General features: G+C 44.1%; 1 protein-coding gene across 1 annotated transcript in view; it reads left to right on the forward strand.

Annotated features, from left to right (window-relative positions):
- The first annotated feature begins 8,873 nt into the window (after positions 1-8,873).
- The window catches only part of RP1L1 (RP1 like 1), a 32,953-nt gene continuing 16,173 nt past the window's right edge, over positions 8,874-25,653 (forward strand). Inside the window, exons 1-4 of the mRNA XM_013005906.1 lie at positions 8,874-9,482; positions 22,025-22,166; positions 23,904-24,652; positions 25,013-25,296. Coding sequence (XP_012861360.1) covers positions 8,874-9,482; positions 22,025-22,166; positions 23,904-24,652; positions 25,013-25,296 — 1,784 coding nt within the window. The remainder of the gene's footprint in view (positions 9,483-22,024; positions 22,167-23,903; positions 24,653-25,012; positions 25,297-25,653) is intronic.

Genomic DNA, 25,653 nt, shown 5'->3' on the forward strand with positions numbered 1-25,653 from the left:
CCCCCCCAAATAATCAATTAAAAAAATCAAAGAAAGAATGATGACTTGATGGAAGTGTCGGGGAAAAAGCCTCTGGGCACGTGTTGGCCCCTCGGCCTGAACTTTGTCGTTACTGAGAGGTGCTATCAAGACATGTCTGGCTCAGTGACCCCATGCACAGCAGAAGAAAACACCACTCGGTCCTGTAACAGCCTCACAATTGTTGCTTTTTTAAGGCTATTGTTGCAGCCACTGTGCCAATCCATCTCTTTCTCATTGTTCTTCTGTTTTACCAAGCATGATGTCCATTTCCAGGGACTGGACTCTCCTGTCCAAACATGTCCAAAGTGCGTGTCCAAAGTTAAGATGTACTTTGGCTGTATTCCTTCCATTTCTAGACATTTAGAATGCCTCGGGTCATATTTCTTTTATTTTAAAAGGCCAGTTAAAGTTGAAAAAAATTATCCAGTAAAGCAACCCTAAAAAAAACAAAAAAAGGATCTACCAGCCACGTGAGTCCACACTGTGATAATTTACTTGTCACTGAATCCTAAGCCTCCAGTTTTCTGCTCCTCCCTTGACTAGAGCCCTTCAATATCCAGAGATGCTATTGGAGAAGTCTCTGGCGACTCTTTTTGATCAGGAGGGGACTGCAAGGATCAAAAACTCTTGGTGGTAGTGGGGTTGGTGTGGGGACCCTTCTCACTGTCTCAATGGGCCCTGAAAGATAATTGTGATCACACGTGAAAACGAAAATCAAAGAAGAAAGCTGAATTCTTTGAGTAGGCACTCCTGGGTTAACAGCTTTCTACGCTCCACAGGGATGCTCGCGAGAACTCTGAAGAGAGCAGCTTCAAGGGATTTGTTGAAAGCAGGGAGATTGGAGAAGGTAATTAGAAAGTTTGTGTCAGAGAGGATTATAGGCCTCACAATTTTGAAAATGAGAGAATAATTGTTCCCCTTTTGACTGTTGTTGCAGTTAGGGACTTTTGAATTGGTTCCAACTCACTGGCCCTATGTGAAACAGAACACAACACTGCCCAGTCCTGGAGCATCTCCCGTTGTTTCTAAGGTGGAGCCCCTTGTCGCAGCCATGTCCGCCATCTGTTTTGTTGAGGGTACGCCTCTATTTTTTTTTTTTAAACTGACCCTCAACTTTCCAAAGCATGATGTTCTTCTCCAGGTCTCTACCTACCACTCTGGCCAACATGACCAGAGAACATGAGATGAAGTCCTGCTGTCCTCCCTCCGGAAGAGCATTCTGGGTATACTCCCTCCAAGACAGTTTCCATTGTTCTTCTAGCAGCTTATGGTACAGTCAGTGTTCTTCACCAACGTCATAGCTCAACCCCAATTCTTCTTCAGGCTTACTTCTTCATTGTGCATCTTCTGCACGCATGTAAGACAGTGGAAACACTAGTCCTCAACGCGACCTCTTTCGTCTTTAGCAATTTAAAGAGGTCTTGTGTAACAGATTTGCCCAATGCAATACTCTGTTTGATTTCTTTTTGTTTCTTTCAAACTTTTTATTGTGAATTGGGTGAAGATATGGAGAGTTCACCAGTTTTACACTAAATAATTCATATACATTTTGGTTCATCTCATTCATTGTAGTCTCCTCAATGTACCATCCTTTATTCCACTTCTTCCCTGTGCATCCTTTTCTAACTCTGAGTTTTGTCTTTGGGTAAATACTGCCTTTTAAAAAAAATCCTAAGTGGTTGAGTAGTTTAAGATGAATATACTTCATTGTTGTTATTGTTCCCCCTTAGAGACATGTCTGTTGTTTGGCTGAAAATTAAACTGCTGCGGTAAGTTCAGTTCTGGATTTGAAGACTAGGGCCCTTAGTCCATAGTCTTGAGGATTCCTTGAGTCTCTACCTGACAAGTAATCCTGGTCCCTTGTATGATTTTGAGGTTGTTTCCCCTCCCCCTCCCCACGCTCGACTCTGAACCTTCCAACGTTAACCTTTTCAGAGCAGTTGGTAGGGGTAGCCAGGCACTGTCTAGCTCTTCTTTCCCAGGGTTATGGAAGCTAATGTTTGCACGGTCCATGGTTTGCTTTCTTAATTCCTACTGCCATGAATTTTGATTGTGAATCCAAGTAAAATTAAATTCTTGACAACTTCAATCATTTCTCCGTTTATCGTGATGCTGTTTACTGGTAAAGGTGTGACCATTGTGTTTTCTTTCTGTTGAGGTATAATCCACAGTCTTTGAACTTCATCAGTAAATGATTCAAGTCCTCTTGGCTTTCAGCAGGTAAAAGTTGTGTCATTTGCATATCACAGGTTGCTAATAAGTCTTCCTCTAATCCCAAATACCACCTTCTTTTTCAGTTTTTCAGATTACTTGAAAAGGGTATAGTGAGAGGACATCACCTTGACACACACCCTTCCTGATTTTATTTTATTATTATTATTTTAGGTAGCTGGTCTTTAAATTTTTTTCCAACATTTTTATTCACATGTAATTTACATATCATATACAATTCAATCATTCAATCATTCAACCATATCAAGAGGAATTGTACAATCACCCCCACTTCAATTTTAAAGCATCCTCCCCCACATGGTTACATTGCCTTAAAGATGAGTTATGAAATCACAAATCATTCTAGTGCTCCCTCATCCCTCCCATCTTCATTATTTACTCCTGAAATCTCCTTCCCCTTCCTATCATTTATCCCCCACCCCCGAATTGCCTATATTCCCTTGTATCAGTTATTATCATTAAGCATCCACTCCTCCTCTGCATCACAGTTGGGAGACCCAACAGAAAACAATAAAGACAAAATCGCACTAAGGTGGTGAGGTTAAAAACATAATAGTATACAGACAAAAGCACCAATAATGCGTAAGAAGGAAAAGACCCCCAACAACATTCAAAAAGCCAGCAAAGGCATTTCTGTCATGGAACCAGTAAGAGATACGCGCACCCAGAACAGACTCGGGTCACATCTATGGGACAGTCAACTGGCCAAGTACCAAATTCGCTCCAGAAAAATCAAGATTACAATGGTCTCCGCCTGATTGTAAGGCTGTTTGAGACGCTTGTCGGTGGCTAGAGAGGATCCGCCAGTGGCTCGGCCTGACTAGATACTGTGCAAAGGGATTGTAGGCTCCCACCATGCCCCTTAGCCCTCCACAAAATGGGTGATCATAATTTCTGCTCTGATGCTTTTTTTCTAACCATATTCAAATTTGGAATGGTCATCTTTGGATCACACAAGCTGGTGTGCTTCTTCCACGTGGACTTAGTTGACTCCTCACTTAGATGGCTGCTTGTTTAAAATACAAGCCTTTAAGACCCAAGACATGATTCCAGTTAGTAGCCAGGCACCTTCCGCTACTGAGATAGATCAATATGTATGCCTGTGTTGGGTTGAGTTATTTAGAGAAGCAAAACCAATGCACTTGTATGTATTTGTACATATCAAGAGATCTATATTGAGAAGTGGCTTATATAGTTTAAGAAGTCGGTAAGCCGAGTGTGGTCCAAGCCAGTCTTCTCCTGATTCATGTAGCTGTGGGAGCTGATGAACAGGAAGCAGGATGATAAAGGGCAGGGGTGGGGTGGAGCGACACAGCTGAGTGGATGCAGAGGGAAATGAAGCTGAGGTTGGTGGAATGAATCCAATATTGGTTGTCTGCTGAAGGGTCCTAGGGCCTGCAGGTGAGGCTACAGGAGACAGAGGAAACAGACCCCATATCCAGCCCCAGCAGAAGCTAAAAGGCCAAAGAGAATTTGGCTATGCTGTCTTGCTCTCATACAAAGGGCCATACTCCCAAGGCGATGTCATCAGGCTGTGACCTGATGGATAGGGTAGGCTCCACCCTCACCCTCACCCTGGAGGGTGTCGTTGACATCGACTCTAACCATTACAGTGCCCATTCCCAAACCCAAGAGAATGCAGAAATTATCCAACAATGTAATTAATATCACATGCAAGTAAAGTTTTGCTGAAGGTAATTTTTTAAATGGTTGAAAATGTATATAGACAGGGGCCTGCCAGAAATTCAAGCTGGATTCAGAAAAAGAGATGGAACTCATTGCCAATGTTAGATGTGTCTTGGTTGAAAGCAAAGAATAGGTGTTTCCTTGTGTTTTATTGACTGTGCAAAGGTATTTGATTGTGTGGGTCATAATGAACTGGAGATAACATTGCAGAAAGTGGAAATTCTAGAAGACTACACTGTGTTCCTGTGGAACCTGTACATAGACCGAGAGGAAGTTGTTCAAACAAAACAAGAAGAGGCTGCATAGTGCAACATCAGGAAAGGTGTGGGCAGAGTTGTGTCTCTTCACTATACCTTTTCAATCTGGATACTCAGAAACTGATCTAAGAATGTGGACTATATAAAGGAGAGCTGTGCATCCGAGTTAAAGGAAGGCACATGAACAGTCTGTGATATGTGGGTTCCATAACCTTGCCTGCTGAAAGTGAAGAGGGCTTGAGGAACTTACTAATGAATATCAAAGACCGGAGCCACCTGGCTGGACTTTACCGCAACAAAAAGAAAACATAAATCGTCACAATGGGACCAATAAACAACATCATGACAAATGAAGAACAGTTTAAAGTGTCAAGAATTTTATTTTACTTGTATCTACAGTTAACACTCATGGCAGCAGCAGCCAAGAAAACAAGCAACATAATGCATTGGGTAAATATGCTGCATGCAACATCTTTAAAGTGCTAAAAATCAAAGATATTACTTTGAGACCAGGTAATATGTGCGTGAAAATTGGACAATGAATAAGGAAGACCAAAGAACACTGGATACATTTGGATTACAGTGCTGGTGAAAGGTATTGTAAGTAGCACAGATTGCCAGAAGAACAATGCAATGTCTTGGAGGAAGCACAATCAGACTGCTTCTTAGAAGCAAGGATAGCAAGTATCTCACATACTTTTGACATATGATTAGGAGAGAGTGTTCCCTGTAGAAAGATCTTGTATTTGGTAAAGTACAGGATCACTGAAAAAGAGAAGACCTTCAACTAGATCGCTCGACACAATGGCTGCAATGCAAACAGAAAAAAGAAAAACCCGGGCCAGGTGACGAGGATGGAGGCAGTCAGACTTGGGGCACTTCAGCGTCAGGACGGCCTGATTGATGGGGAGAACTTGTAGGGAAAAAGTAGGAAGTAAAGTTAAATGAGGCTAATGGGGAACAAACTGGGGAGGATTTTGAATGGTGGGATAGAGAGCTTGACTTCTACAGACACTGAGGATCTGCTGGAAATTTTGGAATGTCCTAGTGGACACAGGGTTTCAGGACAACTAAGCTGGAAGAACAATTTCGAACCCAGTGGCTGCTGACAGGAAGAACCTGCCAGACGTTTTTCAAGAGTCCAGTGTGAGATGGTAAGCTTCGTCAAGAATGAGGCAGTGGAAACAGCAGTGACTAGTGGACTGAATGGTCTGGATCCTACCATGAAATCTCAGCCCCCAAGTCTTGGGCATGCTGGAGTCATCCAAGGTCTAAAGCTGTGGCTGGCCTTAATTGCTTGGTGATGCCAGAGCAACACTAGTCCACAAAAGCATGGCTTTAAAGAACAGCTGTTAACTGTCTCACAGTTTGAGAGGCATCAGCTCCAGGGGAAAGTGCTTCCTTGTGGTAACTCCAGGAAATCCCTGGCTTGTAAATGCATCTGCTTCCCATGGGTCTGTCTCCCACCATGTCTGTGTGTCTTATTCCATTTTATGATACCACTCAGAAAGGAGTAGAGTCAAGACCACACTATCTTAATATGCCCCCAGCCTCCCAAAAAGCAAGCTCACTGTCAATGCTGACTCATAGTGACCCTATAGCACAGGATAGAATAGCCCGTGCGTTTCCAGGACTGAAACTGTCTATGAGAGCAGAACCCGCCATCTTTCTTGTGAGGAGCAGCTGGTGGTTTCAAACTGCTGACCTCATGGATTTCAGCCCAATGTTTAACTACTGAACCACCAAGGCTCCCCAATGTGGCCCAATTCACATAAGAATTCCTTCTAACTAGAGTCATGCTTACAGGTATAGAGGTATGGCAGTTAAATTGTATGTCAACTTGCACCTGGGTGAAAGTTTAGCGGTTGAGCCTAACTTATCAGTCAGGTCATAGCCTGATGATGCCTCCTTGGGAATATGGCTGTGTTATAAGAGAGACACTAGGAACTTCTCCATCCTCTAGCTCTTCTCCTTCCTTCTTTCTTGGACTCAGTGTCTGTCTCTAGAGGAGCTTCCATGAGGGGTGTTGACCCTGGGAGCCAACGTGGGAGCTGTCGGCATCCTGCCATGTTTCCACTGAACCTGGGAGCCACAAGACTCTCCATCCTATGATTTGCCTACATCCTGCATCACATTCCTGTGTCATGGGCATTGGACTATGTGAGCCTGAAGAGAGTTCTGACTAGCAACAGACTCATGGACTCTGGATATAAAATTACTTATAGAAATAAAGTTCGTTTATACATATATGGAGAGAGAGAGAGAGAGAGTCACTAGTTTGTTTCTCTAGGCAACCCAGCCTAATGCAAGAGGTAATAATTTTGTTGGTGGGGTGGGTGGGTTGGGGATAAAGTCACTGCCTTGAGTTGATTCTGACTTATGCCCTGTAGGACAGGGTAGAATTGCCCCTGTGGGCTTCCAAGACCAGAACCCTTTACAGGAATACAAAGCTTCCCCTCTTCCCCATGGAGCTGCTAGTATGGCTCTTCTGACCTTGTTGTTAGCAATCTAACACATCACCCATTTATGCCACCGGGGCTCCCAACACCTGACAGCTGGAGAGATTGAATTGAGAGAAGTTGGATGACACGGACCAACATAGCACCTGGGCTACTGACTCCTGGCTCTTTCTTACCTCTTTGTGACATTGTCTTCTCTTTCTTTATCTGTTCTTTAGGACATAAACTACTAAAGTCCTAGAGAGAGTTTGGGATTTGGTAAAAGAGAGTAATAGAAGCAGCAAGAGGAAGGAAAGGAATGGACATTTATTGATGCTTGGCTCTGTGCCAGGTTCTTTATTTATGTCAATTTATTTGATTATTATAATCACTATACAGAGCAAAGAGGAGGGCAAATAAAAAAATATTGCTACTAGGGTCCAAGTTCAAATGTACACAGGTTTATTAAAAACAAAACATGTTAAACACGTTTCTGTGGCTGCATCAAGCTCTCTAAGCAATAAGCTTGTCTTAGTCTCCAGAGATCGCCTGCAAAGAGAACAGATACTTTGCTCACATGCAGAACGCAGTGGAAAGTGGAGTGTTGAAGACGCAGTCGGGTTAACATTTGGCGCCCTATCAATTGATCACCTTTATGATCCACTGACATTTTTCTCCTTTTTAATACTTTCTGCTTTCTTTTTGTTTGAGGTTTTCTTTTAATTCTATTTTACTTTTTTATTGTTGTTAGTTTGATTTTAAATGTTTTTCTGTCTATGAAATCCAGGATAGGCAAATCTATAGAGATGGTAATTGAATTAACGGTTCCTTGGGGACCGGAGAGAATAGGGGGACACGAGGAGCTAATAATAATGCGCACACGGATGAAGAAAATATTCTAAAACCAATTATGATGGTGATTGTACAACTTGTCTAGATGTGACGGAACTATTGGATTATAGGCTGTGTGAAGTAGATGTCAATAAACTGTTGGGGGAAAGTGGCTACTGAGAGGATCTGCTGGATCAGTTAAATTCAGAGCTGAGAGGTTAGCACAGAGCATCATGAAGTTTTTGGTACCTCACAGGGTAATCATTCTTGATAGATTTTCTCGAAGGACACACATGATCATGCAGGCTTTTCAGGAAGAGTGTTTTTAGTTCGTTTTTTGTTTCAATTGGAAAAATGCATTGGTGAGGAAAGTTAGGAAATTTGGATCGAGGATTCCCTCCCTACCCTTTCCCATTCTGACTATGCACCTGAGAGTCATTCTGCAAGGGTACCCAGCCAAGGGCTGTCCTTTGGGAATTTATTAGGAAACGTTAGCCCATCCACCCTACATCTCTGATCTTGAGGACTTCTCTTCATGCCCCCAATTTAAAACTTATTTTAAAAGAATACAATCGGAGTCTCTCAAAAATAAGGAATTAAGGCAAAGTCAGCGATTTGAAAGTGGGAGCTGCTTTGCAGGACAAAGATGGGGCTTTCTACTTCGGTAAACAGTGACAGTCTCAGAAACCCACTGGAGCAGCTCCCATGTCCTTCAGGGTCTCAGGAGTCGGAATCAACTAGATGGAAGGAGGGAGAAAGATGGCAGCATGTTGTGATGTAAATAGATGAGCCCAGCATTCCCTGGGGAAGGGTTTGAGATGGGGACCCCGCCTGCAGAAGTGGAGAGACCTAGAGAAAGGAAATATCAGCTACACGTTCTGACATTTTTGTTTAATAGATGGCTCTATGAATTGATAGTGATATTTTAAAAACTCTTTTTTATTGGGGGCTCTAACAGCTCTTATCACAATCCATACATATGTCTGTTATGTCAAACACCTTTGTACATATGTTGCCATTATTTTCAAAACATTTTCTTTCTACTTGAGCCCCCCTTTTCCCTTTTCCTCCCTCCCCCACATAACAATATTTTTTGCTTATCCTCATAGGTCCAAATTTGACAGAGGGGGTGTAGCAAAATACAGACAATGTTATTAACCATCTAGATCTCACAGATAGTAAACAGAAGCATTAGAGTTTGAACTCCGGTCTTTTGGATACAAGCCACCCTGACTGTCCTGTTTTATCCTAACATAATTTATCTCTGTGTAGTCGAGAATGGAGCAAATTGGCCTTAGGCAGGGGCACCTCCCTAGGGAAAGGAAGAGAGGGGGAATGCCCAATCCCACGAGTGGCCACCTGACTCTCCTTTCCTTTTGCTGGTTACAGCCACCCGTGCCTCCGAGCCATGAGCGGCCACCAGCGAGACGGCCAGGTCCCGACCTACCGTGAGTGCCTCCTGCCCTTTGTGGCTCGGACCTCCTCCGTCGCCCAGATCACACCGGCCAAGAAGATAACCTTCCTGAAGCGAGGGGATGCCCGGTTTTCTGGGGTGCAGCTGGCAGTTCACCAGCGCACGTTCAAGAGCTTCGGCGCCCTGATGGACGAGCTCTCCCAGCGTGTGCCTCTCTCCTTCGGGGTCCGCTCCGTCACCACGCCCCGGGGGCTGCACTGCCTCAGCACCCTGGAGCAGCTGGAAGATGGGGGCTGCTACTTCTGCTCCGACAGGAAAGCCCCTCAAGCCTCCGGGGGCCTTGGCAGGCAGCAGGGGAGGGGTCCCGCTGCTCAGCTGTCGGGTGATTTTGAAGGCCAGCGTGACGCATCAGGAACCCCCTCTTCCTGGAAGGGCCCTAAAGCTCCAAGGAGGATACTCCTGGTTAAGAACACGGAGCCGAGATTCCAGCGGACAGTGGTTCTCAGTCCCAGGGACACAAGCAGCTTCGCGGCCTTTCTGCGCAAAGCCTCGGATCTCCTGCACGTTCCTGTGAAGCGGGTGTTCACAGCCAGTGGGAAAAAGGTAGGCTTCTCCAAGACTCGGTCTTAAAAGAATGATCTGGGCGTTGGGTTTCTGTTACACACTGGGGAGCTTACTGCAGCAGTAATTCGTTAGTTCACACTTCTGGAAGTCTGAAATCGGGGTGCTGGTCACGCTGATTGATGCCTTCCCAGGGTTCTGAAGGAGACTGCTCCGGCCTCTGTCCTCACTTCGGGGACTGTTGGACGTTTTTGCAGTCCCTTGACTTGGGACAACAGCATCCCAGTCTCCGCCAATGTCTTCACAGACGGTCTTGCTCTATTATCTCTCTGCCAGCGTCTCTTCTCTTTTTATAAGGACATCAGTCATATGAGGGGACCCAAATTTTTTAGGAGGAATTCCATTATGTGTGTGTGTGTGTGTGTGTGTGTGTGTGTGTGTGTGTGTGTGTGTGTGTTTATTGCAGCAATTTCCACAGTAGCAAAAACATGGAAACAACCCCAAACTCCAACTATAGAGGAACGGATAAACAAGCTCTGATACATTCATATAAGGAATTTTATGTGTCAATAAAAACAAAGATAACTCTAAAAAACAAAAAACAAATGCAAGACATGGCCAATACTAGAGGACCTTTTGCTTAGCAAACTCGGTCAATCTTACAAAGACAAATATTTCATATCACTATTGTTATGAGGGAGAGAAGCCTAAGCATGGTTTATACACCATAGACAAGACTTTGATCATTATGAGGAGGTCCAGGATGGGGGTGGGAGCAGGGGGAGGGGAGGGATGGGGTGGAGGGGACCCCCCCAAAATGGGAGGTTTAACAGGATATTGTTGTTGGTTTCATTCCACTCTTTTAATTTCATTTTTTCTCACCACTTTTTTATATCCCCTCATGATGGACTAGATCCTACCTTACACCAGTATGACATCATATTAACTAATTATGCCTATAAAGATATTAGTTCAAAATAAAGTCACATTCACAGTCCTGGGGATGAGTACATGAACACATCATTTTGAATATCTTTTGTCTTAGAAGGAGGCTGTTGACTTCTCTGCGACCAGATTAAGGTGGTTAGAGGGGAGGCATTCAGTAAGTTTGTCAAGTAAGCAATTGCTCTTCAGTTAGCCACCAGGTAAGGAACACTGATGAAGTGCCAGGCTCTGGGCTTCCTGGCCTTTGCACTCTTTACTTCCCCATTGTTCTTCGCAACTGATTTCCGTGAACGTTCAGGTCAGGAAGGAGACACTGCTAAATCCCTGAAGCAGAAAGCAGTTTAATGCAGGAGGCGGGAGGCTTTGCATTGTAAGATGTATCTTTGGAGAGTTGCAGGATTGAACTCCAGCTGGATCTGCAGGAATGGCTCCCAGGATCCTGCAACAAACAGCTCCCTTTGCTTGGCCCTACTGTCATCCTTAGTATAAGAACACTTCCGTGGGCACCAAACAGATAAGTCTGCGATTTGGAAACGGACCAGCTGCTTCTTGACACCAGAAAATACTGAGTCTCCTCGTCAGCCTTAGCTGTCATTGTTTCCTGTTATCATCATACCTTGGAAGTAAATAATGCCCAAAGAAAAGATAGTATTGGTCCGTTTTTGCCTGCCATATGCTGACCCAAGACACCTAATTGATGGAAAACGCAACCTATATCCCGTTCTAACTGTAAAGAAGGCTAGTGAATGTAATTGTTGCTTTCCCAGTTTCTGCAGAGCATGAGCAAAGGTGGGTGAATCGAATGGATGTCTCCCCACAGTCCAATTTTCTAGCTACGTATTTAACATCTGTATGCACCATGCTATTAATACTTATTTTTCAAACAGCAGCTAAAGTAACACATTCCGATCTTAGAGTGTAGTGCTCTTTTTTACAATCAAAGCATATTGATTCTGCACAATCTCACCAGTTGCCATATTCATCCCTCCCCTAGGTCACAATCTAGTCATAGTTATATCTTAATATCCTGTATTTCAAGGATGAACTATCAAGTCCATACTGCCCACTTTATATCAAATAATATAGGCAAACAGGAGTAAAAAATAGAACTTTAGTTAGTATACAAATACATAGCAGAGCGGTGAAGAAAATTAGTTTATCAACAAGGTTGTTATTAGTATTTAACTTTTTTTCCACACTCCATTGCATGCTCCTTCTGCCCTCAGTCAGCACTCCAGCTAATGGAGGTTCTGTACCTGTTAGAATGACTGAACCATTATCCTCCAGGCATCTGAGCCTTTGATGGTTCTTACATTGTGTTATTTACTGTGAACTTGTACTACTCTTTACCCACTGGAAGTGGCAGCTCCAGAGAGCATTTCAGAAGCTTTACAGGATAATGAATGTTTTCTTCCCCTTTCTCATTGTGCAACAGCAATTCTATTTCCCCTTGATCATCAAAATCAAACATCTCCTCTAACCAAGAAACCCTCATGTTGTCTACTAGTTCAATGTTGTAAAGAGCTCCACATAGTTGGGAGATTGCCTCAACTTTCAGATCATCAAACCAGTGCTATGTCTCATACAGGGAACACCCTACCCTGGGTTCTGAGATATCTAAGCCGGCAAAGTTCAAAGTTGCTGGTATGAAAAGCAACATTTTTACATTTGGTACATATTTTTTGACAGAATATAACTGCCTTTTCTTTCTTCTTCAAAAAAAATCTATCATTTTATTGGGAGCTCTTACAGATATTCCATAGTTCAATCACATCAAGCAGTACCAGTACATTTTTAACATTAGGTCATTAGGCACAATAGTGAAAGGAGCCATTCTTCTTACTCCTTAATTCTTACGTATCTGTTATCTGTCAAGAAACAGCATTATGTACTGGTTGCTACTTCAGACCACATATCACATTTGGAAAGACAACACTTCAACATCATGAAGTGATATCTTTCAGCTGGTTCCCAAGTTGAGTCTTTGATGGAACAGACCATTAATTGCTCATAGGTAAGTTCAGGATAATGCTGAAGGAAATTAAAACAAGTCTACAAGAGCCAAAATACAACCTTGCATTTATCCCCCATGAATTTTGAGAACACCTCAAGAACAGTTTTGACATGTTGGACAGTAATGAGAGAAGACCTGATAGGCTATGGGAGGATATAGAAAATATCATTTATGAGGAGAGCAAAAGGTCCCTAAAGGCCTAGAAAGAAAGAAAGAAAGAAAGAAAGAAAGAAAGAAAGAAAGAAAGAAAGAAAGAAAGAAAGAAAGAGAGAAAGAAAGAAAAGATCAAAGTGGATGTCAGAAAAGACTCCAAAATCAGAGTAGCTAAAGCAAATGGAAGAAATGATGACGTCAAAGAGCTGAATATAAAGTTTTCAAAAGCAGCTCAAGAAGACAAAGTAAACTATTATGATGAAATGTGCAAAGACCTAGAGCTAGAAAACCAAAAAGGAAGACCACGCTCAGCAGATTTCAAACTGAAAGAATTCAAGAGAATATTCAAGTCCTGAATTGCAATATTGAAAGATTATATAGGCAAAATAATGAATGATCCAGGAAGCATCAAAAGAAGATGGAAAGAACACACGAAGTTATTGTACCATAAAGAACTAGTTGACATGCCACCATTTCAGGAGGTAGCATATGAGCAAGAACCAATGGTGCTGAAGGAAGAAGTTCAAGATGAACTGAAAGCATTAGTCAAGCAAGACTACAAGATGGAATAGCAACTGTTTCACTAAGCTGATGAAGCACTGAAAGCACTTACTCGTCTATGCCAGGACATCTGGACAGCTTCTTGGCCAGTTGACTGAAAGAAATCCATATTTGTACCCATTTGTGTCAGTCTGGATAGACTAGGGAAACAATTTCATAAACACACATATGTATATAAGGGAGAGGTTGATATACAAGAGGAACTGAACATTGAGAAAACATCCCAACCCAGTCCAGTCCAAGGCCATAAGTCTGATATTAGTCCATATGTCCCATTCCAAGCTATAAAGTCTCTTCAGACTTACGAAACACATGCAATGAAGCCAAATGTAGGACGACCACAAGTCAGTGGGTAAAAAGTCTTTGGGTCCAGGGGCATTGTAAGCATCTCAGTGCTGGCAGGGGTCTCTGTGGCTTCTCCAGCTTCTGAGGTCTGGTTGCGTCCATGTGGCTTGTCTTCTGCAATATCTCCCCGGGAGTAGCAGAGAGAGAGAGGTGTCTTCCGCCTCCAAGGAGGAAGTACTGGATTTCCCAGAATTCTCAGGAGAAGGCCAAGCCCACACAGAAGTCTCATTGGCTATCTCCAGATTGACAGTTCTTAATCCTTAAACTGACACCAGATTAGGTGACTACCACACCATTCAGAGAAAGGGGACCCAACAGAATGCTCAAATTAGAAAACAATGTCATTGATTTCAGAAGCAAGTAAAATTTTACTGAGGATGATCCATCAACAATTGCAGCAGTACATTGACAGGGAGCTGCCAGAGGTTCAGGCCAGATTCAGAATATAATGTGTAACAAGGGATATTATTGCTTGTGGAGGGAGGTCAGACTGCTGTCTCGCCCCACCACAGGGGTGGGCCTGCTCCCTAATGCTGGGGACAATGGGCAGGCTCCTGTAGGTGTAATTCACACCCTACTGATAATGATCTCTGTCAATTGAGCCAGGAGCAAGTAAAACCAGCTCTGTGACATCCAAAGTTAAGCTGCCATCCTAATTCTAGGATCCCCCGATCTTGTCACATGTATACCCCCAAACCCTCCTCTTCCTATTGCGTGTATGTCCCTAGACCACCCCCTCTCATTGCTGTACTACCCATAGTGCAACCCCTTCCTGAGACGTATGCCTTTACCTATAATTAGTGGGCTTGCACGCCCCCAAAAGGTATAGAGGCCTGGATTAGCAATAGAGGTCTCTCTCGCTGGTCTCTCCCTCTCTCTCCACTCTCCTCCTCTCGCCTCTCTTCCCCCTCTCCTCTCTTCTCCTCACTCCCTTGTTCCCTTGGCCTCCTTCCATTCCCCCTCTCTCCACGTGGACCATCAAGCGGGGCTGAGGTGAGCAATGCTACCATGTAATATGTCTGACTGCATTATTGTAATATCTCTTCTATCGCTCATGCTCCTGATGACTTTAATATAATATTTATGTAACTCAAACATACAATTGTGATTACTGAACTTGTGGGTAGTGGTGGGGGCTGGCACCCACGCAATTTATTACTATAATTGCTGATGTCAGGTGGTTCTTGGCTGGAAGCAGAGAATACCAGAAAGATGGTTACTTGTATTTTATGGGCTATGCCAATGCACGTGACTATGTAGATTACATCAAATGATGATAGCCTTTAGAAGAATGGTAATTCCAGAACAATTGACTCTGCTCATATTGAACTTGTATCAAGAAGCAGTTGTGTAAATGAACAGAACAAGGAACTGCTGTATGGTTCAAAATCAGAAAGGTGTGCATCAGGATTGTGTCACCTCAACATACGTATTCAATCTGTATACTCAGCAAATGAGTATGCAGACTTAATAACCTGTGCGATGCAGATAACATAACCTTACTTGCTGAAAGTAAGGAGGACTTGAAGCACTTGCTGATAAGCTCTAGTATGCAGTCTTCAGTATAGATTATGACTCAATGTAAAGAAGACCCAAATCCTCACAACTGAACCAATAGGCAACATCATGATAAATGGAGAAAAGTTTGAAGTTATCAAGGATTTTGTCTTTCTTGGATCTACAATCTCAATGCTCATGAAAGCAGCAGTCGAGAGATCAAAGCACACACTATACTGGGTAAATATGCTGCACAAGATCTCTTTAGAGTATTGAAAAGCAAGGATATTACTTTGAGGAGTAAGGTGAACCTGATCCAAGCCATGGTATTTAATCACCTCCTATGCATGTTAAAGTTGCACATTGAATAAGAAAGACAGGAGAAGAATTGATGCACTAGAATTTTTACAATATAATCATTTTATGTGGAGCTCTTACAGCTATCATAAGTTTCTGCAGTTCAATCACATCAAGCATGATTATAAAATTGCTACCACAATCCATTTCAAAACATTTTCTTTCTTCTTGAACTCCTTGATATCAGCTCCCCTTTATACCTCCCTCCCCCACCCTACACCCCAAGAACCACCCCATTTTTTTGGCCATATCTTACACCATCCAATATATCCATTCGCATACAATTCTGTTGTTTGCTCCCCTCAAGTGGGGTTATACAGGCATCAATGCTATCAGCTCCCCCTTCTCCTCTTCCCCTCTTCTATTCCTGTACCCTCAGGGAACCATTACTCCTGTTACTGTTTCTGAAGGGTTATCTATCTTGGTTTTCATGTGTTGAAAGATGGACTTTGGGCCTCTACTTAAATCTTACCTAAGCACAAGAATGATTTCATCTAATAATGTGTCATTGTATGATGCTCATCTTCCTGACACAATCACTGAAGAAAAATGGGTGCATAAGCAAATGTAGTGAAGAAAGCTGATGGTGCCTGGCTATTAAAAGATATAGTGTCTGGGGTCTTAAAGGCTTGTAGTTAAACAAGCAGCCATCTAGCAGGGAAACAACAAAGCCACATGGAAGAAGCACACCAGCCTGTGTGATCATGAGGTGTCAATGGAAAGAGATACCATAAATTCAAAAACAAGCAACCAAATCAATGTGAGGGAGTGTGGATATAGTGGAGACACAAAACCCACCTGTAAGTTAATTGGATGGTTTTTCTCAGAAGGGCCACACAGAAGGTATGATAAATCCAGGGTGTGACACAGCACTGGTGAAACACATAGCTATTCTCTAGTTCTTTAATATTTCCTCCCCTTACTATTATGGGTTTTATTTGTCTTATCTCATTAATCATGTTAGACTTGCCTATGTTCATTTGTATAATTAAGATCATTCGATACATGAAAGCCAAGATAGATAACCCTTCAGAAACAATAACAGGATGCACTAGAATTGTGGTGCTGGAGACAAATATTGAAAGTATCATGGACTGTTTAGATAGTTAAGGTTTGTTGTGCCAACCTGGCCGATAAGCACATGTGGAATTAATTGAAGGGTGAAGAGATAAATGGCTTGGTGAATCTCACCTTTCTAGTTCTCGGGTCTCCTGCTTTCTGATGGTCGGAACAGGTGCAGCTGCCTTAGCCAGTTTCCTGCTTCAGCTGGCAAGGCTCACTTCCTGTAAGACATCCCTGAGGAGAAGCCACATGGACCTACCCTGATGGAGCCCTGGGTGCTGGAACAGCCGTGTGGAGACCTCTGCCAGTGCTGAGATGCTTACACGTTTACTGATTCGGCTTTCCTCCTGCAGTCGGCATCATTGTGTGTGGTTTGTGAAATTGAGGAGGACTTTGTAGATCGGTGTTGGACATATGGGCTAGGACAGCACTGGGTTGGGATGCTTTCTTAATGTACACTCACTGTTTATAGAAAACTCTCTCTTATATACATATGAGTTTCTGTGAATTTGTTTCTCTAGTTTACCCAGACTAACACAACTGCTAAGAGGACAAACTCATTTATATTGGAAGTAATATGGCCAGAGCTCTCCTTAGATGCAAGGATGGTGAGGCTTCATCTTACATAGTTTGGGCATGTCTCCAGGAGAGACCAGTCTCTGGAGAAGGAGACTAGTAAAACAGAGAGACAGCACAAAAGAGGAAGGCCCTCAAGGACATGGATTGACTGTGGCTGCAACAATGAGTTCAATCATAGAAACAATTGTGAGGATGGTGTCAGACCACGCAGTGCTTTGTTCTGTTGAGTATCGGGTCACTGTGTGTTATAATGGACCCAATGGCACCTAGCAATAGCAACAACAATTAGTTATTTTACTGTTCCATAAGTATGACTACTTTTAGGTGATAGAGTACACATACTCCTGGGTGATAGGGCACCGGGAACAGGAGTTCCCTAGGTGTTATCCTATTATATCACTTCTTTTGCAATAAAACAGATTCTTTGTATAGAATTAATCTAGTAATGATAAGGTATTCAGTATGTCAATGGAGAGTGAAATCAGCAGAAAGATGATGGGCAAGGAAGGAAGTCCATATCTACAATACCTATCTCCTTCAGTGAATACAATTTCTGTACTTCTGCCATGATGAAGAGGTCCAATCTTATCAGCCTCCCACTAATAGCTGGGTGATTCCCTCCAGGTATGTTACAGAGCATACGTTTATCTTTGGTCTCTGCTGTTGACATCTTAAACCTTCATCAACAGCAGCAAGATCAGCATCAATGAGGATGTGTTTATGTGGTCAATTAATGCTCCTATGCTCATGAGCCGACTGAATATATCTTGGGTTATTGGAGAAGAGTGTGACTGAAATACTCTGAACAGATTATTTGTCCACATGATTATTGAGGGTGGTGTAGTGGTTACACATGGGGCTGTAATCTGCAAGACCAGCAGTTCAAAACCATCAGCTTCTCTGAGGGAGAAAGACTAGGATTTCTACTCCTGTAAACACTTAGTGTCTCAGAAACTCACAGGGAAACTCCTAGAAACTCTGTCCTATAGGATTACTATGAATCGGCACCAATTTGATGTCAATGAGTTGTTTTTGTTTGTTTGTCTGTTTAATTTTGTAGTGGAAGCATTCACATTGGAGATGCATATTTTCATACTCTGGGCCTATTCTGAGAGATATAGTCACTATTTTTCTTGTCATCAACCCTACAGTTTATTTTTTAATGTGATTTAAAGAGAACATTTATTAAGTCTCAACTGGGACAAGGACAAGATAACTATAGGGACATATCATCTAAATGAGAGAGACCATTAGTCCAAGATCATAATGATGTCCAAGGTTTTGCTGAAATACAGAACTTTAAAAAGGACATGGAAGGTCAAAGAAAACTGTCACAAAACATGGTTGGTAGCTGATCAATATACCCTAGTTACTGATGGAACCCTTAAAACAGGATGGGGGGCCATTATTAGGACATGCACACTGTGTTAGACAGGGGCTCTTACAGGGGGTTCTCCAAAGCAGTCAGGGCATGACTCATGACTATGTGATCTTCAGTATGGTGATCTCCATCAAGGACATACCTAGGGAGATTCCTCCTCCTTGGGCTGGTTGCAAGGTGGTGGTGGAATTAATCCCCTTTTCAATGCATTGTCTGAAGGCAAAACTATTCACATCCCTTGTTAATGGAATTCAATAGAAGTTTAATCTATGTGGCCACTCTGCAAATGGATTTTGAGCTTGTATTGTCATCTATACCCTTCTGCAAAACAAGCACTCAGAATTTAAGCACTAATACAACTTCCTCCTCTGTTCGTGGATTTTATTATTGTCAATCTTTGGATCACATAGGCTAGTGTGCTCCTTGCATGGGTACTTAACTTACACTTCACAGAGCTTACACCTTACTGAGATGGTGGCTTGCTTTAAGACAAGACTTTAAGACCCCAAATATGATTCTTTCTGATCGCTGGGCACCATCTGATCTTTTCATGACACTTTGCTATAGCATCCATATCTTCACTTCATGGTGATGAGTATCAAGCAGGCCCACATCAAAAGAATGAATTGTTCTTAGATTAGGACTTACAATTAAGTATGAGCTCTATACCCGTTGATATATCTAAGGTTTATATTTATCCCTCATCCACTTTGTTGTTGTTATTAGGTGCCATCAAGGCAGTTCCAACTCTTAGTTGGAACAGTGTACAACAGAACAAAACACTGGCTGGTCCTGTGGCATCCTTATAATTGTTATGTTTGAGCCCCTCAGCAGCCATTGTGTTAATCCATCTTGTTGAAGGTCTTCTTTTTGGCCACACCACTCTACCAAATATGATATCCTTTTCCAGTGATTGGCTTCTCCTGATAACATGTCCAAAATATGTGAATCTTACCATCCTGGCTTCTATGGAATATTCTGACTGTATTTCTCCAAAGACAGATTTGTTTGGTCTTTTGGCAGCACACAATTCTTTCGATATTCTTTGCCAGCACTGTGATTCAAATGCATCCATTCTTCTTCGGTGTTCCTTATTTAGAGTCCAACGTTCACATGATTATGAAAGCCCACTCTAGAGGCAGCATTGCCAGCTTCTTGAGAGATAACATAGGTTACCTCCATAGGACATTTGGTAATTCTAATAATCATATCATTAATATAGCTAATGGTATGGAGTTTAAAATAAGAGTGAGAACAGAAAGATGTACATATATTGGAGAGCTTTTTAGATTAAAATACATGGAATATTCACTTTTTCAGATTAAAAACTTAAGTGATTGAGCACTGCTAAGAAAGCAATGAGGGTTAGATACCAGCAAAAAAAATTTTTTTAATCATTTTATTGGGGGCTCTTACAGCTCTTATCACCATACATCCATTATGTCCAGCACATTTGTACCTATGTTACCATCATCTGCAAAATATGTTCTTTCTACTTGAGCCCTTGATATCAGCTCATTTTCCCCCTCCTCTCACCTACCTCCCTCATGAACCCTTGATAATTTATAATCCCCACCTCCTATGTCTTACACCAACCACTGTCTCCCTTCACCCACTTTTCTGTTGTCCACCCCCCTAGGAAGGGGTTATATATAGATCATTGTGATTGGATCCTCCTTTCTCCCCCAACCTTCTCCTTCCACTCCTGGTATCTCTATTTTCATTATTGGTCCTGAGGGGTTTATCTGTCTTGGCTTCCCTGTATTGTGAGCTCTTACCTGTAGCAGTGTACATGCTCTGGTCTAGTCAGATTTGTAAGGTACAATTGAGGTCATGATAGTGGCGGTGGGTGGGTGGAGGAAGCATGAAAGAAATAGAGGTAAGTTGTATGTTTCATCAGTGCTATACTGCACACCATGACTGGCTCATCTCTTCCTTGTGACCCTTCTGTAAGGAAATGTCTAATTATCTACAGATGGGTTTTGGGTCTCCACTCTGACACACACACACACACACACACACACACACACATCCATTCACATTATGATTTTTTTTGTTCTGGGTATTTGATGCCTGATACCTGAAAATTGAGGAGGAGAGATTAGATGATTTGACTATAGTGATGTGCTGAAAAACTGTAGAGTCAACATTATTTAAAAGTCATTATGTAATAATGCTTCAGTATGATTCCACAACCACCATGTACTAATACAGAATATGCAGACAAACAGGGCTGGGTACCTATCATTGCACAGTTAGGGGGCGTGGCGAAAGGGACAGCAAGTGTGATTAACTGGAGAAAGAGAAATTAGAGTTTTCAACTCCCTTGTCATATAGACTTGCTAGAGGACTAGAGTCTCTGAAAACATCTCATTGCTTCCCAGAAAGGAGGGGGCCCTGATTATAAATGTGTAGGTCTTCTATTGGATGGACACCCACAGTAATGCTCCTTTATCATGGATCGTCAGCTTCGACTTCTTCCAGCTTGCGTACAATGTTACTTTCCAATGGAAAATGGGGGCATTATTTAGTTCTCAATGTTCTTGCTTCCTGGAGAGTCTTGTTCCCTAGAACAAGTCTACACAGGCTACACAGGGGCTAAGTCTACACAGTGGTGGACGTGGGGGATATTTGGTTGTGGTGATGGGCTGGGAATCTGGGTCAATGAAAGTTACTTGGCAGCTTCAAAAGAAACTTCTCGTGAATCTGCTGAAAGACCTGGTGTGCACCAAACGACACAAAACAAGAGAAAAATCCCCAATGGAAAAGAAAGCAGAAAACACTAAAAACTAGAACAACTTTAAAACGCATCCAAAGGGAGCTCTGGGGAAGCGATGTAAGAGTTCTCTCGGGATTTTTCATGCCCAATTTAAGGAGCACACCCTGGTAATGAGAAAATGGAAAAGATTATATTATGCACTTTCAAGATGGAGATAATCTCCACTCAACACTGCTAACTGCAGTGTCATGCTACACGTTGTGTAATGTTCAGATAGGTCGGGACATCTTGGGCATGGAGTCCACGACTGCTCTTGCCTGCTGTACTCCTGGCCTAGGAATGGGCATGGGTGCACAGTGTCGGGGTGAAGAATGAGCATAAGGTGCATGAGCCTAGACAATTACATAGGAGCTTGAAGGCCAAGGTTACCCATGGAAAGAATGCCTGCCCCTCCTTGCCCCACTAAGAGCAGAAGCAGAGGCAATGGCCTTGAATTGATCTGGGAAATTTAGATTGGACCCAAGAGAGGACTCTCTCCTTGGGAAAAGGGTGACATCATGAATCAGGCCTCCATATAGAAGGAGGAAGGCCTTCTTCTCTGATTGCTTAAAAAAATATATATATATATATATATATTCTTGAAGATAAAAGTACAAGCCAGTAAGCAGGCTGACAAGTTTCTTAGTCTTTTCCATCATGGAGTCCAAAGTGAATTCCAAATCTTATTGCTCGTTGCCAGTAGAGGGAGGGACGTAGTTCGAGAGAAAGGCCATTGCAGTAATAACTCAGCTCTTAGCGGATGATGAAGGTGTTGGGGAGAGTGAGTAAACTCCTTCCCTTGGGTCAGCACTCTAGGATGAAGCGTGCAAACATCAGGAAGGGGCTGGAGGGGCAGTTCTTTGTCGATGTGTGTTCTTGGGATGGAGGTCGTTCTGGAGCACATGACTCTACTGCCCCACTCTCTCTATCAGGTGGACTCCCTACACGGTCTGCTGCACAGCCCGTTGGTGCTGGTGTGTGCTGGTCAGGAGCCCTTCAGACCTCCTGCAATGGAACATTTTAGGAGAAGTGGAACAGAAACAATATCTGATCTGACTTCAAAGAACAAAAATGGTGAGTTCGTTGTTGTTCCCTCCCCGCACCGTATTTGCACTGGATGGTGGACCAGTGGGGTAGGCAGATAGTGAGTGCTTCCAGTTAATGAACTGCCTTGGACCCCGTTCCTGGTTATCTCCGTTGCTCATGGCTCTTTCTTGTCTCTTCCTGCTCCTTTTCATCACCATCAACCTTACTTGGTTTGGACATCTGACAGTTGAGAGAGGGAGCATGTACAGGGAAGAGGAATTAGGAAATCTTGAGCTCTATGTTTGTAACTCACCTTTATTACGAATCAGGTGGCATGACAGGTGGGGAGACACGTATTAAGTCAGGTGTGTGGGAGATAGTCCTCCACAAGAGGGAGAAGAGACATCAAAGGAGAGGGGGAAGGAAGGATAAATAGTGCCAGGGGCTTGATGACTAGTTTAAAATATTGAGTTGAAAATCGATGATCTGAAATGTAAACACCCACCTAATTCACAATAAAAAATTGTTTAAAAAGATGTGTATCATTATATGCTGGGAATGTATAGTAGGTTTTTTATTGAATTAAGAACATTATTACAATCAGGTTCCAATGCTAAAGTAAACAACAACAACAATCTAGAATCATGAAAGTATTAGAAGTAAAAACCAAGCAAAATTAAATGCCTACGAGGTACCAGACTTGAGACTTGGTTATATACAATCTGAGAGAGAGATTCCAATTCCGAAAATGAAGAAGAAGAGCAAAATGCCTAAGAGCGACAGTGGACATTTGTTGAGTGCACACTTACATCCGTGTGACCATCTCCTAAGGGAACAGGTGCAGGGACTCTCATGTCTGCTGTGCTGGAGCTGCACGGACGGACATAGTGCCTCTCCGGGGGGAGCTCCCAGAAGCACTTGGTTCTTCTGGGGTAGTGTTCAAACTAGGCACAGCCTTCTCCTACCCAGACACCCGCAAAGGCAGTCTGCTTCTGGTGGCCTTTGTCAGCTCTTCTCTCTTGCTAACCACTGACTCGAGGTGAACCGCGGAAAGCCCTTGTCCCGTAGCGGGTTATGAGTTGGACGCTAACCGTAAAGGGTGAGAAAAGAAAGCGCAAGGGGCCTTGTTCTTTATTAGGGGCAGTCCTTTCTCTGTTTATAAGAGACCACTTCTTTCTGGTCTCCCGTTTCTCATGGATTGAGGTGCAGGCTTGCCTCTCAGGACCTGATACTGTCCGCCCAGGTCCTTCCTTGCAATTATCAACCCAGGAGCTTGATGAGTGATAGGAAGATAAATCACCAGTAATCATTGCACAGCATCATAGAGCTAACCATCAGGTCCACATGCAGTAGCGTATCGATTTCAACTTGTCCAGGAAGTGGTGTGCGAAGACAGGAATTAGCTCTGGGCACTTCTGCTCTGCCTGTCATCTCTGCTGCCCAGAACCCACCGTGTGCTAGAAGCTACTGAGCGTTTTCCATGCATCGGCTCAAACCATCCAAACACTCCTACCAAATGGACGCTGTCCTTTCTCGAGAGCTATTAAGTAGTGAGCCTGGGGATTGAACTCGGGCTCCGTGCTCATGCCATTCAGCTACACGGGTCCACAAACGGACTGCTCAGGTGCTGGTTGTAGAGTAGATTCTGCCCTGACACTGTGTTTGAGGGGGTAGTGCTGTTCGGCGGGGAGCGGCTCCTGACCAGCCTGCATGTTTTGACCTCGGTGTTCTTCAACGCCACTCACCATCTTTTTCTTTTTCCTCTTACGCTTCACTTCACACCAGGGAGCTGGGGACCGAAAGCCAAGCCAAGCATCATCCATTCAAGGTCCAAGTCAGGCGGCAGGTCGAGGCCGCTCTCCGGGCTGTCAGAGAGGTCTGGTCTCAGCAATCCCCCAGGGTCTCTGCATCGCACCTGGCTGGGCTCTGCCCTTCATAGGCACCCTCAGGATACCCCTGCCCACCTTGGCCCCTTGGTGGCTGGTGATGACTTTGAGAAGCAGGTCCACATGAATGAGGACGGCAGCCTGTCTGTGGAGATGAAAATCCGTTTACATCTGCTCAGTGAGGACACCCTTTTGTGGTCCACAGGAGTCAGGAGGGCCAGCGACCTCACAACAGCCAATGAGGAGCATTCCATTCCAGGGGATGTAGCCCCAGTGCACTGTGTGTGGGAGGGAAGCCCTGGGTGCTTCTCAGAGCCTGGGGCATTGAGACGGAGGCCCTGTGAGTCAGGAGGGCAGGAGGACTTTAAACAAGAGCAGCAGGCAGGGCCTGGCTTTGAGATCTGGACTAATCCCCTCTTTAGGTCCCAGGAAGAGGAAATAGATGCCTGGAGGAGGGGCCGGCTCACCCAGAACCGCCACTCCAGGCCTCTCTGGAGCCAAGGAGGGGCCAGCAAGAAAACCAGTAAAGCCAATGCCAGTTCAGTCTCTAACCAGAGACCTGCGGCAGGCTCTGAGCCAGACTCTTCCTACCGTCCCAGGACCACGGCGGGCAGCATGGGCAGCTGCAGTGGGCATCAGGCCTCCAGGGTTGCCTCTGAGAGTAGAGCTGAGCAAGGAGTTGGCTATACACCCTGGAGGGGGAGAAACCCACACCTGGGATCCAATCCATGCCCAAAAGGAGCAGGGAAAGGCAACCAGGAGCAGCCTGCCCAAGAGGAGGGATCTGAGACAGCAGCGTCTTCTCTGGGCTGCTGGAAACCTGAGCCCTGCGGCCAGGAGGATGCTCTTCCTGACTTGTCAGCGGGTGCCAGTGTTCTTGAGAAGTCCAGCGAATGGGGGGAGCCAGGCTGGGACTGTGCAAACAGGAGCGGAACCACAACTTCCAAGCGGGAGCTTAGCCTGGAAGGAGGCACCCATTGCTCTGCTTCGAGTCCCTTATCTTTGAAGAATAGAGGCCTACAGGCAGAGGTGAGTGGACGGGCCATGGAGAGGCACCAGACCAGGGGCAGGTCTGTATCGAGGCTGCCCATGGCTCTGGGCCATTCTGGCTCATGGGATGCTGAAGAGTGCTTGTCCTCACTCTCCTCCTGTGCCCCAGCGCAGAGGAGGGGGAGAAAGCTGAAGAGCCAAGCTCCTGGTGTGTCCTTACCCAGCACTCCTGGCTCTGGCACTGTTTCCCAGAAGAGCTGCCAAAGGGCCTTCCACTGCCCACTGGAGTCCCCTACAACCAAGCAAGCACTGAGTCCTGCTAATAGCGGAGGGCCCTGCTTGGGTGGCCCAGCACCATGTTTTCCTGAAAGTCCATGTGGTGTTCGGAAACGGGCCGCCGAGGACTCAGGATCTCCCTTCTCTGGCTCTCTTCATTCCCAATACCCATCAGGGCTCAGCACGACCACCTACACACCTGGTAGGAGTCGGGGTTCTCAAAACACAGATTGCACTTCTCATCTCTACCACCCACACTTTGCCTCTGCTGGGACTGAGGGGGCCCCTGGGCTGGGGGTGAGTTCAGCAGCCCCCACACCTTCCGACACATCAGACTCCTTCAGCTCTCATGTTCGTGCTGATCGAATGGACAAGAAGGCAGG

The sequence above is a fragment of the Echinops telfairi genome, unplaced genomic scaffold (assembly GCF_000313985.2).
Source record: "Echinops telfairi isolate 266 unplaced genomic scaffold, ASM31398v2 ScPeMD7_9;HRSCAF=40, whole genome shotgun sequence".
NCBI lineage: Eukaryota > Metazoa > Chordata > Mammalia > Afrosoricida > Tenrecidae > Echinops > Echinops telfairi.